This window comes from Thermobia domestica, chromosome 11, assembly GCF_964235325.1.
Source record: "Thermobia domestica chromosome 11, izTheDome1.hap1.1, whole genome shotgun sequence".
Taxonomy (NCBI): Eukaryota; Metazoa; Arthropoda; class Insecta; order Zygentoma; family Lepismatidae; genus Thermobia; species Thermobia domestica.
The window spans coordinates 18034820-18052057 of record NC_137464.1 but is presented as its reverse complement, the minus strand read 5'-3'; the positions used below and the strand labels follow the sequence as shown (position 1 = coordinate 18052057).

General features: G+C 35.8%; 1 protein-coding gene across 2 annotated transcripts in view; it reads left to right on the top strand.

Moving 5' to 3' along the window:
- Positions 1 to 17238, top strand: part of LOC145663932 (uncharacterized) — a 58448-nt gene that overhangs the window by 21100 nt on the left and 20110 nt on the right. For both annotated transcript variants that reach the window (XM_081730140.1, XM_081730141.1), the window contains exon 5: positions 9864 to 10049. In XM_081730140.1, coding sequence (XP_081586266.1) covers positions 9864 to 10049 — 186 coding nt within the window. The remainder of the gene's footprint in view (positions 1 to 9863; positions 10050 to 17238) is intronic.

Below are 17238 nucleotides of genomic sequence, written 5' to 3'. Positions count from 1 at the left end.
ATGCTGGGGAGGATTGCCCATGTCAGACTCGGCGTCCGCCCCAGGGGACATAAAATATATTATTATTGCTTTATAACTTTTAAATCCGACTGGCAACATTGAAAACTGTTTACAAGGGATGATCCGAATATGATAATTAACTGTTAACAGTTTTCAATGTTGCCAGTCTGATTTTAAAGTTGTAAAGTAATAATAATATCGTCATATTTTATGTCCCCTGTGTGGGACTCCGGGACAACATGGGCAGGGGAGCAGAGTTGTCTTCAACATTGGGAGGCGGTCAGATTTGAGGCTTATTCTGGGAGGTATCAATTTCATCTCACTTTCCTTTGTGACAGTTGGACACAAATCATCACATTTCTTCCTAAAAGACACATTTCCAATCGTATTATTGAGGGGGGCAGTTCCAAGATTGTAAGGGATATGTCCCCATCATCCCTCCGGGATTTTCGCCAGTGGATATAAGCTTTTTTTTTTTTTTTTTAAAAAAAAAAAGCGCGCCATTTTGTAATTTTACGTTGGTATGCTGCCAGAATCTAAACAGAAAATTTAGAGTGTCTCTGGTTTGTATCCTGAAAATTTAAAAGACCGAAAGTTGAACACTGTGTGGTAAAGGCAGACTAACGAACAAATGTAGATCGAATCATCCTAGGAGCCTCAGTGACGTTCGCCAAATATGAATACCAAATAGCTATATTAATGTAAAACGAAGACATAATTCATCAAAATATCTTAAATATTTTTCAACGTAAAATAAATGGTCTTATTGTTGAAGTTCACTTTCGATGCTTTGTGCATTCAATTACGGGAATTACCCGAGCACTTGTTGCAAGACCGTTCTTTTCCGAAAATTAATTTAAAACAATTAACAAAGATAAGCCTATAATTCATATTTTATAAAGTAAATGTTTCAAAATTTCTAAAATGAAATGAAATATCCTCCAGCGTAAAATAAATAGTTTTATTGTTGAAGTATTCACTTTCGATGCTTTGTGGGTTCAATTGCGGGAATTTCCCGAACACTTCTTTCACGATGGGTTTTCCCTGAAAATGCAGCTTGCTTTACTATACATCGAAACTTCCATTAATACTGAAGTTTGAATGCAGCACTTGAAATAGTAAGCGTTACGTAGTCTTCGGAGCTCCGAGCATTAAGCTTCTTAATTTTGACAAGAATTTTTACGTTATTGCTAGTGTTGATTCTACAGAATGCTTATTTGAAGGCTAGCAACAAATGACTGAACTTAACTGTTGTTGTTGGAAAACCAAATTTTACTGAATACTTTTGTTACCATCAAAGGTAAGAAATAATATTAATAGTTTTACTAATGTATTTACATATTTACTGTTAGTACAGGCACCTATGACATTAAACCCGTCAACGTATGAGGGATAACGTCCCTCAGCGGTGCCGAGTCAGGAAACACACTATTCATGGAAAGTATTTTCTAAAATATACAATCGCTTGCTTTACTTCAAATAGGCTATAAGCATAATCCACACATTAATCTGTTCTACAATTATCTAAGCTAAGGTGAGGGTTTTATTTATTTATTCAGTGCATTTAGAGCTTTATAAAGGTCGTATGTTGAATATTGTTGTCTATCTTAACATGAAAGCATATAATTCGCCCAAAGAAAGTTAAAAATCTGATAAAAATAACTTTCAATGTGATCACCTTAGTTGTACCAATAATACACTAACAAAAAAGTAAAAAACCCAGGTGGGTTTTAAGATGGGTTTTTTCAGGTGGGTCCAACCCGAAAAAAACCGGTGGGTTTTTTCGGGCTGGGCCCACTTGGGCAAACTCTGCTGTACACCCTAAAACGTTTAATATTCATCTTACATATTTTTGGAAAATGTAGCTTTTTACATAGGCTACATTTTACATAAAATTTGGTAAACAATAGGTTTACAACATTTTTCAATGTTCTCTTCTTGTATGATTACAATTTAATAGCTTTTTCAATCCACTTAATTTAGCTAAAACTATTTTTTTAATGTGATGCTTTTTCTTCATTCAGAATTCAGGCACTTTTTTAGTTCATTTTCGACATTCTCAGAAAATTTCTTGTCAGCACTCTTTTTTATTTGGTAGTATGAGTTTTGTCCATGATGTATCTAGATTACGTAAAACTCAACTATACTTTGTTTTAATGGTTATTGATATTTAATACTCAGGCAACTAAATTTTCCGAACGAACTGTTGAATTTCATTTTTTAAATCTTGATATTTCGGAAACATGTACATATTTGAGATCTGAAAAAAGTAAATTGTTCAGAATTGTCTGAAGATGTTTCTTAAAACTCTTACTCATTTTCTATTCTATTTGCGTGAGCAGTGAGAGCCCTGTCTCTTATTACCCCTTAGGGGTAATAAGAAAGACTGACTTTAACTTTTTTTTTTTTTTTTTTTTGATGAAAAATCAACTGAAAAAATGTGTTAATACTTCAGCAGGTTTAATTTTTTAGTACAATCACATTTTTATTTCTAGTTCCTCAAGAAATCAATACAAGTGCTAGAAAATTTTTTTTGTTACTTATTACTCCGGTCTCCCCTATATATATATATATATATATATATATATATATATATATATATATGAGTGGTCAAAGCTATCACTATTACATAAATATATGAAATAATAAAAAGCACGTTAGAGCAAAATCCGGGTGGTTGAAACTCCGATTATGCATTGCAAGGTGTTTGTGTATGTAATGTAAGATCATGTTATGTATGAGACAAAGAAAAAATCGTTTAATCAATGTTTATTACACCTTGTAGAAATGGTAATTAACTGTATAATGTACATTCATGTCCAAAATGATTGTCGCATATGTATAACTGTCTTCTTGTAAGAATATAATTTGATAATGATGTTGCAGGGCACTTTTAATACTATGTGTATAATCGGGAAATGTATATTTGTGATAAATTTCATAGGAAAAAAAATTATAAATACGAAAATTAGAATGAGTAAAACAAAATGTTGCTAAATGGAGAAGAAAGTTTTGTTTTCGTTTTATTGTTCTTATTTACGACTTTTATTGACATGAAATTTGCCACATACATGTCTTTACTGACTATATACATACTAACATTATAAGAAATACCGGGCAAATTCGTTATCAAATTATATTCCTATAACAACACATTTATAGACATGCGACAATAATTTTGGACATGAGTGTACATGAAGTCTTATATAAGGTAACTAGAATACACAATGTCATTATTCAGACTGCACTCTGTCTGAATCTGCTGTCCCAGCAGCTGTTTCTTACACTATAAAACTGCCTCGTTTTCTTCATAACACGACTTTGACTTAACAGTTTCTTCAGTGCAGTGAGAGGTATGTGAACGGGCTTGTCAATATGTTTCTCACTGTGGTCAGTTACATTTTATAAATTGGAATACTCTGCACAATGGAATTCTCCAGCACATGATCACCATCAGCTATGCTTATTATTTCATCAAAATCATGAAAATGGGTTATTTTCCAAGAAGTATATTCCATAAATATCACTTGAATAATGTTACTTTTTCACAACATCCACGTATACATAGGTTTCTACACTTTTTATAAAAAATTTCTTTTTAAAGCGTTTGTTTCTCAATGCCCATAAAAGTTCTCTCTATTGGCGTCATGGAATGTCCAGGAATGTGATGCAGAACCAAAATATTTTAGAATACATCTTTTGCACAAAGCTGGTCCAGATGTGAATATAGATTTGTTTCTCTTTTAACCAAAACAGTTATCGCAGAGCATTACTGATGTCACTTTATTACCCTTAGCTGATAAACTCATTCGAACCTTTGGTAGCAAAAATTTTCCGCAGTCATATGCGTGTTGCTTTATTTGTAGCTGTGTTACGGATATCAAAGCTGCAAAGACAACTGTGGTCGTTAGTACTTGTTTTGTTTGTCGCAAGGTGTAATAAATACTGAAATCAAACCCAAGGACCATTTCATATTCTTTGAAAGATTTTGCTGCATTTAATTCTTCAACACAGCCTTTTATGATGCAGCTTCTGTGTATCCTTCGGGTAAGATTCAACTGTTGTATCAACAGCTGCTTCCTTACACACATTACAAAGATGTGTTCGTGACATGCCGAAAGATAGGTTAAAATCTACATTGAAAATTTTTCTTAACATTCCTTTGAAATGTTATTTTCAGAATATTTCACCCTTTATAGCCTATCGAGTTTTGCAATGGACAGTTCAGATGTCAAGTATTTCCTGTACAGGAAGTTACTTGTAGAGTGGTGTGATTCTTAAATAGACAGATTACGATAAAGTGATAGAAACATTCAACAGGACCTTTGGATGTTATTAGTGGACAATATCGGGTTTCCCTTAAATATACTAATTTCCTTTCGTGGCTGTTAGAGCTTAAGAACAAACTTGTCTCGCTTCATGCTATAGGTGTATGTAAATTTAGCCATGTACACGAAAAGACGTCTATTCTTAAGTTATACAGTCCAGTTTTTGTAACCATCTTTGTTTCGTGATCTGTGATAAGCCCTTGCATATATACACGTTTTGTTTCCTATACGATGACACTTCAATGAGTTCTTGAAATGTCTCTTTCTGTTAGTTAGGCAGCGTAAGTGGCACATTTGCAGCGACAGTAAAGTATGGGTTTTTGTTCATTACTACATTTTTTTTCTTTTTTCTTGCGATTGCTTTTCTGTGAATCGAATTCAATTTTTCTTTGTATTGACGAATTGGCAGAAATGTAATTGTTTATTGGCTTCTGTCAATCTCTGGCACCCACTCATTACAAGATGATGAAAACTACTTTTCTAACTATTCTTTGACAACCTCTTACTTTATATGCAGTTGCTGAGGAAACAGGTGTAGACGCTGAAACATTGTGATTCTGTATAACACAACCTACAATTAACAAAATCACAGCATGCATGTAGCAACTATGGCTGGAAATTGACATTCAACTGTTTTCTTTCTAATTATATTTAAAGATGGATGGCAGCACAGTCGATCATTCAGTACACAACTTTACTGTACAATAAAGTCATTTTAGTTTTGCTGCATTTATCGCGAAGTATTTTTGTTGACTGCAGTTAGTTGACTTAGTAAAAGAGTATACTGCTCTGACCCCCTCCTCCAAGCAGTAATTTGGTGGACATTTATTTTTAGGTGTATCATAATTATCCTCCCAGTCTTCCGATGGGTGGCTGTGAGGTCATAAACTGTAAAGTAGCCACTGTAGTGAAGCTTAAGGTCAACCTAGGTGAGGTGCCTGAGATCGCAGTCGCGAAAAAACTCAGCATCCATCTCCACCATATAAAGTGGCACAATGGTTGGCGCCTATTGACTATCTATTTATACTATCCATAATTACAGATTCTGGATATCGTTAATTGTCCCGAAGATTAGGATTAAAGCAAATTATTTTAAAGAGAAAGATATTAGAATTTGAGGATAAAAAGTAACAGTTCATGGGATGGTTGTATTCATTCAATCTTGGCTACATGAGCTAAGTGTGAAGTGTTAAACTAGTTGCTGTTGTTATAAGAATCATAAGTTAATAAGCTCAATAAACCATTCCCTCATGGCAACAGTTTTTGGCAGAATTCCATATTAAAATTGGTACTCACGTTGATCTTCAGACTGGTGGCTAATCTCCTCTTGACGGCAGGTCCTCTCTTCAAGCAATTTTGTCCTTTAACCGACAACTAACTGGCATTAATGAAGTCTCAAAGCCGATCTGGTAAATAATCTGAATTCCTTCATAAAAGGGACTTCCATGGGGAAAAAATGAGTCCATTTGGTTGTGATTTGTCTCATTGAGTGTTGAAACCGACACTCCTCTTTCTGTGCTCACTGGTTTTTATATGTATTGGTTTTCTTTCATGCTAGTTTGCAGCTTCTTTGGAAATCACGCCATCGGAGAAATCTGTCTATTACGCATGGGAGAGATTTGTTATTGGTAAAATACTGCGTATTTTCCTGTGTATGCGTTTGCCCGTTTGTTTTTCTATCGCCCAAGCTTTATTCTCTGAGTAATATTAAAATACATTATGCTCTTAAAGCTGCCCTTGAAACATGTCTGTAACAGTTTTTTAATATTACAACTTTTAGATTCGTATAAAATTGCATTCGTGCAAGTAAGTGGTATATATATATATACAGATGGTGATCAGAAAAATGGAAACACCTGTAGTTGGCAACACGTCAGATGTATGGGTTGGCAGTGGTGTCGTGGCGCCCGCAGCGCCGGACCGCTGGTGGTGGTGTGTTAGGTCGGTATCCATACTACGTCAGGCGCAGTGGAACAGCAGTGTCCAGTGGCTGCAGCAGACGGAGGTAGGGTAAAATGGGAGACCTCTCAGATTTTCAAAGAGGACAAATTGATGGTGCGCGGTTATGTGGAGTGAGAGTGACGGCAGTGGCTACTGTGTTAGGTGTGTCGCATGGGACAGTGTCAAAGGTGATGACGGCCTACACAACACACGGGAAAATCACATCGGGGAAGTGGAACAGTGGGCGGAAGAAAATCATGAGTGATAGGTCACGCCGGGTATTAAAGCGCATTGTCACACAGAACCGTCGTGCCACTGCGGAGCAAGTGACGGAGGAACTCAATCAGCACCTCCCCCACCCTGTTTCGACAGTCACAGTCCGCCGCGAATTACATGACGAACTTACGGGGTCGTGTTGCACGGGCCAAACCGCTCATCAGGGACCATAACGCTTTCGCACGCCGCAAATGGTGCCGCGACCATGCAACTTGGATCGTTGAGGACTGGAAACGTGTGATATAATCGAATGAGTCATCCTTCACCCTATTCCCAACCACGGGCCGTGTTTATGTGTGGAGAACGCCCAAAGAAGCTTATGATCTGCAGTGTCTCCGTCCAACTATGAAACATGGCGGCGGCTCGGTGATGCTGTGGGCCGCCATATCATGGTTTTCATTGGGCCCTGTGGTCACACTTAGCGGACGAATCACTGCCAACGAATATGTCGCAATTTTAGGAGACCACTTGCATCCTATGGTCCAGATGTTGTTCCCGGACAATGACGCCATCTTCCAGGATGGTAATGCACCCATTCACACAGCTGGCGTTGTTGCAGCGTGGTTTGAGGAACATCGGGATGAAGTTCAACACTTCCCCTGGCCCGCCCAATCCCCAAATCTCAACATAATTGAACATCTGTGGTCCGTCTTGGAAACACGACTCCGGCGACGATTTCCACCCCCAACCTCTCTCACAGAACTGGCCGATGCCCTGCACGAGGAATGGTGTAAAATTCCACTTGCTACCATTCACGACCTCTATGCCTCCATCCCATGTCGCATCAAGGCTGTTCTGAAGGCGAAAGGTGGCCCCACACCATATTAATCTGGTAAGTTGCAATTTCGTTCAGGTGTTTCCATTTTTCTGATCACCATCTGTATATATATATATATATACTCTAAAAACCTCATATGCCAAATTCCATCTCCTTATAAGTTACTTGTAATCATAATAAAATGCCACGTGATTTTTGTACATTTTGTTTAACCCTTTATGATATTACTCAATTGCACGGTGTCAAAGGCAACCTACAACGTTTCTGTAATTTCAATGAAGACGTAATTTAAGATCCATTGAAATCGTTCCAGTAGTCTTTTATAGTCAAATTTGCATACTTCAGACTTTTATTATGTGGTTATAGATTCATGTTTCAGAATTATAATTAAATCCGTGAAGTCAAATCAGAGGATATCATTATAAACGATAGTAACTTGAACGACCCTCAAACAAGAAAAAGTGCTGTCTTAGTCCATCTTTGTTGGAATCTCAAGGTGAGAAAGATATAATTCAAGTGAATTTGAATGGAAATGCACTAACGTATAAAAAGCTAAACAGGAAATACATGTTTACAAGTGATGTACGTTTCTATACAATTGTACAGGGTGTTTCAAAACAACACCGACAACGTTTAGGAGGAGATTTCTGACACTAAGATAAGACAAAAAGTATAGACCAACATGGATGCATAAATGCTTCCTTTCGGAGTTATAGGCTACCGAAAACATGAAAAAAATAAACTTTAAAGGTCCATAGCTCCAATACTATGGAACCTACCGTAGTCGGGTCAAGACTTCGCTATCCAAAAATCCATGTTTCAGAATCCTGAGATACTCCCACAACAATTTTTATACAGGGAGTTTGGCTACGGGCATATAACGTGAAGTACTCACCAACTAACTGTAAAAATTGTTGCGAAAGTACCACAGGATTTTGAAACTTGGATATTTTGATAGGGCACATACTAGTTCCTAATTGAAGTCTTGTCGCGACTGCAGTAGGTCCCATAGATTTGGAGCTTATGGACATTTAAAGTTCTTTTTTTTTTTCATATTTTCGGCAGCCTATAACTCCGAAAGGAAGCACTTGTGCACCCAGGTTGTTATCTTGGTGTCAGGAATCATCTCCCAAACGTTGTCGGTGTTGTTTTGAAACACCCTGTATACACAATCACACTACAAATATGTAATTTGTGTTTTTCCCTTGCTTACTTTAGTTCCTTATTTATGTTTCTATTCACCTTTACTCATCGTCCCTGTGCCTCCGAAAACTGTGCAGTTTTTGCTCAAAATGCTGTTTTTACAGATACAGAAGCAGTTTGTTGTAGAGTATTTACTTATAAAGACTCTTATGTGATATCTTTCATTTAAGGGGGCAGTTATGTCATAAAACACAACCCGCCAAGTGATGTTCAAGCCAAATTGTTCGTATCATTTTCCGCTGAGTGTATTAAAAGACTCATACGCATAGCTAGTTTTGTGTTAAAATGGTAACAATAATGCGCGCTGAGCAGTTGTATATATAAAAATGAAAGTCACTATGTTTGAGACTTCGCACCGCTTGAACCACCTACCGATCTCGATCAAATTTTCAACATAAATGAGGTTTGGGTCTGGGATGCTTTTTATCATTTCATTTGGACAGTGCAGCTTAGGGGAGAGGGAAGATATTTAAAAATGATCGAAAATGACCGATATTAGTATCGAATCCCTAGTTTTGGGGTCGCTGAGACGAACAGTATTACTTTCGATGCCGTTTAAATCCAAATCCACCCCTTTACGCCCGAAACGAAATGTGTTCTTCTTCCGGGTATTCTGCTAGTATATATATATATATATATATATATATATATATATATATATATATATATATATATATGTTTATTCCATCTAACAAACGTACCATGCATTCGTTTTGTTTTTCTCTCTGACTAAAAAAATATAAATTTTACATACAGCGGAGTGACGTTATTTAGTTTTGTTTCTTTGTTTCCAAAAGATTCAGCAGCGTCGTTGGCGAAAATACATAGCCTGTGAAGATTTGTTATAAATCGTCTTCTTTAAGGATTGTTTGGGTCATTATTTACAGTTTGTGTTGATTCCCTGCATCAGGCATTACTTTATTAGTTTCATGGGCCGCGGTGGCTCAGTGGTAGAGCGTTCACCTCTGGTGCTAGGGGTCCCGGGTTCGATCCCAGACCCCGCCAAGTGAACTTTGTGGTGGACAAACACCGTGTGCGTGGGTTTTCTCGGGGTTCTCCCGTTTCCTCCCACTTTCTTCATTCCACCATTTCACTCGTTACTCATTATCATCGTCTCCTTTAGCCTAACCGGCATAATCGTGGGACGTAAAACTCTAAAATTTCATTTCACTTTTTTTTATTAGTTTCATATGTTTCTTGCATCTGTAGCAAAAAAATGAAAAAAAGGTTTTTCTAACTTAGTCAGGTACTATTGAATATTTCCCATGGCTAGATTTTTTTTATCTTTGTAATTATTTAAAAGAATTCTCTGATTTATTTGTAAATACATTTTTCAGGGACATGTAAATATTAGTCTGTTGGATTATATAGGAAACTTAGTATGCAACGATCCCCGTGTTCTGGAAGAAGCCTCTGCAGCTCGATTGCTCTCATTTGTGGGAGCCTTCGCCAACGCCAACTACCACCCAGTGTATTGGGACGCTATTTTCGCTGCTCTAATGAAGAACAAAATATTTCTAGAGGTCAGTAGTTCTGTTTTAGCTTAGTAAACAGTTGGACACAAGGTTACTGACGAGGATATGAAGTTTATTAGTGTTAAAATAGTTCACAGAAAAGTAACAGATAGGTCTGTATTAATGTAGGTACTACATGCTCATTGTTTGCTTGGTTGATTTGTAGTTCAGCGTCCCTTTGCGCACCGAGGCTATATGAAACGTGGACGTACAGCTTAACGTGGGATCCGAACCACATAAACTCCCACCAGGAATCAAACCCGGATCTTCTGCGTCGAAGAAGAGCGCACTAACCTTAAAGCCACAAGGGAGCTCCTATGTAGTCAATGAGTACCTTAGATTATAGTACTAATTTGTGATAATGTATTTTTTTTATTTTTTAATTCCTCCACTACCCCTGCTCTTGCCGTTTTCTTACGGACTTACCAGCAGACGCATCTGCCCCTAACTCTGTGATAATCTCTCTCCTTTTTTTTTTTTTTTTATCTCATCTCTCTTTTCGTTTTGTATACCCAAGTGCTAGGGGGTGGGGCTTTTATGACCTGAGTCCTAAAATGCTTATCTCAGGTCTTAGTTTTCTTCTTCTTATATACGTATCCTTTATTCTGGAAATAAAAGAGAAACATTTTTAATACATACATGATAACATAGATACAACACAATTTACAAACACACAGTACTCATAACACTACAATTACAACATGACTAACATAGGTGATCTCACCTGTATGAATTATCTATGAATTGAATTCAACTTTTCTATTTTCATTTCATTTCTTTTTTTTTTTTTTTTTTATTTTATAGTTCATTACCTGTATGACTATTAGGTTTTTCACCTTAAACCTTATTCTATTATAGTTATTAATAACACTTGGTTTTCACCTGTATTACTGTACCTATAGACTTCCTAATTTTGGCGGTCCTCCGCATTTCAGTTTTTATCTACTTTTTTACACGGTCCTCCGCACTTCATATTTCCACTTTAGATCACCATAAAACACTGAAATACTACAACTACACCATTACATTTCCCTTACTACACTACACTGATAAACACACACATACACACACAAAACACCAAGGACTTGGTTATTAGACTAAGATTGTTTTGGCTATATTTATGATCTTCCCTAGACATGCAGAAATTTTATCTTCTTCTTCTTCTTGCCAAGTCAAGGCTTATTTGCACTCTGTTTATTTCTAATATTTTGCTACACAGACTGCTAAGCTTTAGTCTTTTTTCTTTGTCTCTTATTATTTCCTGTATTCCATTTAGTTCAAAATCATTTCTTAGATGTGCTCTTATATTGTGGTCATCTTCGAACAGAGTAATGTTCTCACAGTAAAAGGTTATGTGATCGGGTGTTTGGATATTTCCACAATCACATACGTCATTATCTAAAAGTCCTAATTTATAAAATGTAGTTTTGAATAGTCCATGTCCGGTTAAAAATTGTGTCATGTGTTTATTAAAATGAAGATCTCCCATTTCTAGTCTTTGGTCAATGTTAGGAAAAATATTAAATAATCTTCGGGCTTTGATGCTATTTGTCCAAGTTTCCTGCCATTTCCTCCTTATATAATTGTCCATTTCCTCCCTCGTGAGAATTCTGTGTTTAAATATTCTTTCCACTTTTACTAGGTTGCCCTTTTGCAGCCAATATCGACCTGCTTGTCTCAGTATTGATAGATATAAGGGTTCTATGCCTAAAAGAACTTGTAGGGCTTCCACAGGTGTAGTACCCATTGCCCCGGTCATTCTTATTAAAATACTTCTTTGAATACTATATCTACCTTTGTTCTTATTTGAACATTTTCTAGTAGTCTGTGGCTCCAAGAACTTGAGCCATAAGCAGCGATTGTTACAAATATTGCCTTGTAATATGTTAGACAATGCCTTGCCGACAGTCTAAAGTCTCTTGCCATTATATAAAAAATTTTATTTGCAATTCCGATTATCTTCTCTTTTTGTTTATTTATATGGACTGCAAAGTTCAGCAACTGGTCCAACCATATGCCAAGATATTTAAAAATTTCTACTCTGGAAATGGACTTAATACCAATTTTTATAATAGGATTTCTTTCCAATTTCCCATTAACTAACATGTATTTTGTTTTGTCAGGAGATATATTTAATTTTGTAAGTTTACACCAATTCAATAATTTTTCCATAACTAGGTTTGACCTTGCTTCCAGTTCCTTTCGGTTCGGCTTTTTCCATTTATGATTAACGCTATGTCGTCTGCGTAAGCCATTAAGCCAGTTATTTCTTCTAAGTTATTTATGCTTTTTAATCCTGGTTGCAACATGATGTCCCAGAGCAGAGGTCCCAATATAGATCCTTGTGGACATCCCTTTGTTATGTTTTTTCTTACTTCCATATTAGAAGCTGAATAAGTTACTTCTCTGTCTGTGCAGTAACTTTTGACTAACCGTAGAATACCTGCGTCAATCTGTAGGTTCTGCAATTCTTTAAACATGGCCGGCCACCATAAGTTATCAAAAGCGCCAGCAATATCGACAAAAATTACGAGAGTGTACTTTCCTCCTATACCTTTAGCTCTTTCTATTAGATCCAAAAGTCTATTTATTGCGTCTGTCGTTCCCTTATTTTTTCTAAAACCGAACTGTAGTTTACACTTGCTTAAGTCTCCTCGCTTAGCATTTATTCGTTTAGCTATTATTTTTTCTAGTATTTTGCCTAAAATGTCCAAGAGGCATATTGGTCTATATGACTTGGGAGAGGTAATCGTACCAGCTTTTTGTTTCTGCAACATGATTAATTTGGCTTTCTTCCAGTTTCTTGGGAATGAACCTAATTCAATACATTTGTTATATAACCTGACCAAGTATGGTACCCAACTTTGTCTGCAATTTTTATCAATTTCGGATTTCAAGCCATCTGGTCCTGGCGCTTTGTTACTTTTTAAATCCTTTATAATTTCCTCTATCTCCTCATTATTAGTTTTTATTTCTTCTAGATTTGAGAGTTCACCTGGATTATAGTTGATATAGTTTTCCCTGTCCTTCTTGTTTTCGTCATTGTCTGTTGATGTGTCGTCATTGGGGAGTAACGTATCTATTATGTATTCCATTGTTTCTTTCATATCATTTGTGTATGTTTCGTCGTGTTTTTTCATAGTAGACAGCACCAAGGACGGTTGTACTTTATCTGTTATTATTTTATAAGGCATGCCCCATGGGTCCATGCTTAGTTTTTCCCTGGCAAAATTTGACCATGCCTTATTTTTGTCTATTTTAAGTTTTTCTTTATATTCATTTTTAATTTCAAGATACTGATTTAATCTTATATCCTTTAAATATGGATCTTGTGTCCTTTGGTACTGTCGTCTCTTCGCTCTTAATTTCCTTTTTAACACTTGTAGACCTAAATTCCAAAAATAGGTTGTACCATTTGACCTGTTTTTACTCCTTTTCTTTATTGATTTTTTAACTGCTTCCAACGTTGAATTACCTATTTCTTTTATTTTGTCATTTAGTTCATTTTCATTAACACAGTTTAAGTCTGGCAAACGAATTTCTTTATTTAACTTTTCCCAATCGATCCATTTTATCTTATAAGATATACCATGCCCATCAAGTCTTCTCATGCTGTTGTCCGGTTTAATTATATCAAATCTTATTATTTGGTGGTCACTCGTTGTTTCACTGTCTAATACCTTCCAGTTAACGATGACCTCTATAAAGTTTGTAGACGCAAGTGTTACATCAATGTTCGTTTCGTTTCCATTCCTGTTTCTGTATGTCGGTGGATTATTAGGCTGATTTATTATAATTAAATTTAGGTCGTTTATCATGTTTTCCAACTTTTCTCCTCTTTCATCCAACACGTTGGAATTCCAAGAAGTTGATTTAGCGTTTGCATCTGCACATATTAACAGTCTTTTTTCTGAGTATGTATTACAAATTGACATTATGTTTTCTATATATGGTTCTATGGGATGTGAATACTGAAAGTAAGAATTTATCAATAAAAAATCTATTAAACCATATTTTATTTGTATACAATTTGTCCATTTATTTGAAAAATGTACAATATTTAAAATCTGTAGTTCATTGTTTAAAACTATTATTGAAGCAAGTGCTTGTCTATCTTCTCTTATTATTCTATAATTAAAATTTGGAGTTTCAAACTCGTCATTTTTAAAATAGGGTTCCTGTAGACATAAGATATCAATCTTCCACTCTATACTTGTTTGAATAATTTCTTCCATAACGACCTCAGACCGCATCGTGTTTAGTTGTAAAATTCTCAGGTTATTATCCATAAAACTTAAGTATGGTAGGTTTTAACCCAGCAATTGGGCCAATCATTTTTGTGATTGTATATAATGCGGCCGTAGAGTCGTACAAAATGTATATAAACTCTATTCAAGTCTAAATTTAAATTCCTTCTTGCATAAGCCATGTCTACAAGCTCTAGAAGTTGTCTTGGATTTGTAGGCAAGTTATTCAGACTTAATTCCATTTCATCCTCGTCTTGTGAGAAAGGAAAGACTATCTGATTTCCATTTTCCTTCAGATTGCGAATTATATGTCTCAAGGCTAATCTTAAAATTGCAGACTGCTCTAATCTGGAGAGTTTTAATGTTAACTCAAAGTTATCATATATATTTGCAGGATCAGTGTTATTTGTTCCGTTAATCCTCTCTTGTCCATCTTGATTTGAAGACTGTCTACAGCTGCTGCTGTTTTGAGCTTCTCCCATCTTCATGATTGTTTTCTGGGCTTCTCGTTCTTCGTGTTTAGAGTTTCCAGAATCCAACGTAGTATTACGACTGACTTTATTCGTGTTCTTTTTCTTCCAATTTCTCTTAAAAATTCCCAAAATTCCGGGATATTTATTTTCTGTGATGTCAGAGAGTTCCTTCCTTTCACCTCCCTGAAGATCGCTAAGATTTTTATTCTTATCCTGGTTTGTGCCTTCCGCTTCAGCAGCTTCTAGTGATTTATTATTCTCACTTTCCACGATTCTTACCTTGTTTATTTGTTGTTCCTTGTTCTCATATGTACCCTCTTTGAGATCTTCTATACTAGTTATTTGTGTGGCGACATCTTTACTCTTCTTCATTGTTATCTTAGAAGTATGATTCTCCAACAATTCACTGGTCTCTTCTCGTAATGTAGTATCTGGTTTTCTTAGTTTATAATCAAACTTTCTCAGCTGCCAATCCACTTCAACATATATATGAGTATTATCTGTTATCATTTTAAAAACGAACTTTTGACTCTCAAAACAATAATAATCTTGAAAAACAGACAGCACCTCCCTAGGCTGTTTTCTCCATAGACCCATGCCTATTGCCGGAATTATTATTTGCTTATATGTTAAGCACCCGTTGTTTTTCTCGAAGAAATTCAAAATTGTTGCTAGATCCTCTAAAAATGTTTCTTTACATGAAACAACGTGTATGAAACTACATCCATATATGTTTGTGCTATATAACGCCTTTATTATTTTTCCCTTTCCATCAAGTATTTCGAGATCTTTGAATTTTGTAATGTCAAATTTTTCGTGAGAATTGGCTACAATTCTTGCAAAACCTGCCGGGAAAGTCTTGAAATTTGGATTTATAAAGTGTAAGATGCATATTCCTTCAATTTGTACATCGATAGTTCCTGGTTCCACAATCAGGGGTTTTGGAATATTTTTTCCCACCGTTACGTCAGGTATATTGTTCATAGCCCAATTCAGAAACTTTTCTTCACTTTTCTTTACATTGTAATCTCTCATTCTTAATGAGTCTCTTTGCATTTTTGAAATATTGTTTCCTTCTTCTAATTTGTTTCTCCTACTTGACATGTTGATATTGTCGCTTATCTCCGCTTGTTTTGTATGCTGTTCTGTCATATTATTCTCAGTTTCCGCCGCCATAATCATACTTGGCTACCTCCCTTTTGTAGAAATACTTATACGTCAAGGAGTCTTTTTCAACCTTTGCGTTGCATTTCTTCTTCCTGATTTGACAGGGGACACATACTTTTGTTTTTTCCAGGTTCTTGCAGGCGTTTTTCTCATGTTTTTCTTCTCCACAATGGGCACATCTGACTTCCTGTGCACGACAATATCGTGCTATGTGTCCATAATCCTTACACTTGCTGCATTTTGCTACGCTTAAGAATTCCTTTACCGAAAGCGACTCATACATAATGAAAATTCGCTTGTTGTGTACTAACTTCCTGTAAATGTTAAACGGGGCCTCGAGAACTAGGTGGCATCTAGCTGCATTTTTTGGGCCAGTTCGAAACTTAGCCTTCATCTCTTTCCCTGCTTGCTCTTTCTCATTCTCTTCCAGGTTTTGTTCAATGAGCGTCTCAATTAGGAAGTCATCGGAATACGTTGATGGTATATTATATACTATAAACTGAGGATTTCTTTTCTTTCTTTGTTCCATTTTGAACTCTTCCAGTAGTTCTTTGTTTTTCTGTAGCTTTTCTAAGTCTTCCTTTGTGGCGGTCTCGATAATAAGTGTGTTTCCTGCTGCTCTAGTTGCCATTATTTTAACTTTCTCTTTTGCAGGATTGAATGTTGTAGCCAGCTTCTTCTGAATTTCCTTAGCATCCATCTCTTTTTTGGCTCCTTTAAGAAAGATTGCCGGGTGTTGTTTCTTAACGGCTTCTTTTATTGTCTTTGTTCGTAATGTATCTTCATTTTTGGTAGCTTCGGCATATGTCAAAGCTGGAAATTGGTCATGGTTTGATTGTATAAAATTCTGCTTATTCTTCAGTTCATGATTTTCTTTTTTGAGTTTGTCGTTTTCCTCTTTTAATTCCTTTACCTGTTCCTTTAAACATGTAATGATACCCTCCAGTTTTGATTGGTATGCTAGCCATTCCGCATATTTCTTCTTTAACGTTTCTATTTTATACCTGCCTACTTTACTTGATTCGAGCCAGGGTTGGCTGGTTTAAACCAAGGTGGTTTAAACCATGGTTTAAACCAAAAAACAAAAAAAATGTTCGGAAAAGTGTAAGTGTTTGTAAAATCTTGACGAACACACATTTGTGGGTTATCACGTTTCACTCCCGTATATTATTCGTATTATATTCAGACCTAAATTCCCCATTCATTACTCAAAAAGATTATACTACAAAAGCAACCTTTTTTTTTTTTTTTTTTTTACAAGTTGATAAATGTTTATTTTGTGATTTTTTTGTAGTTATTATTGTTGTGTAA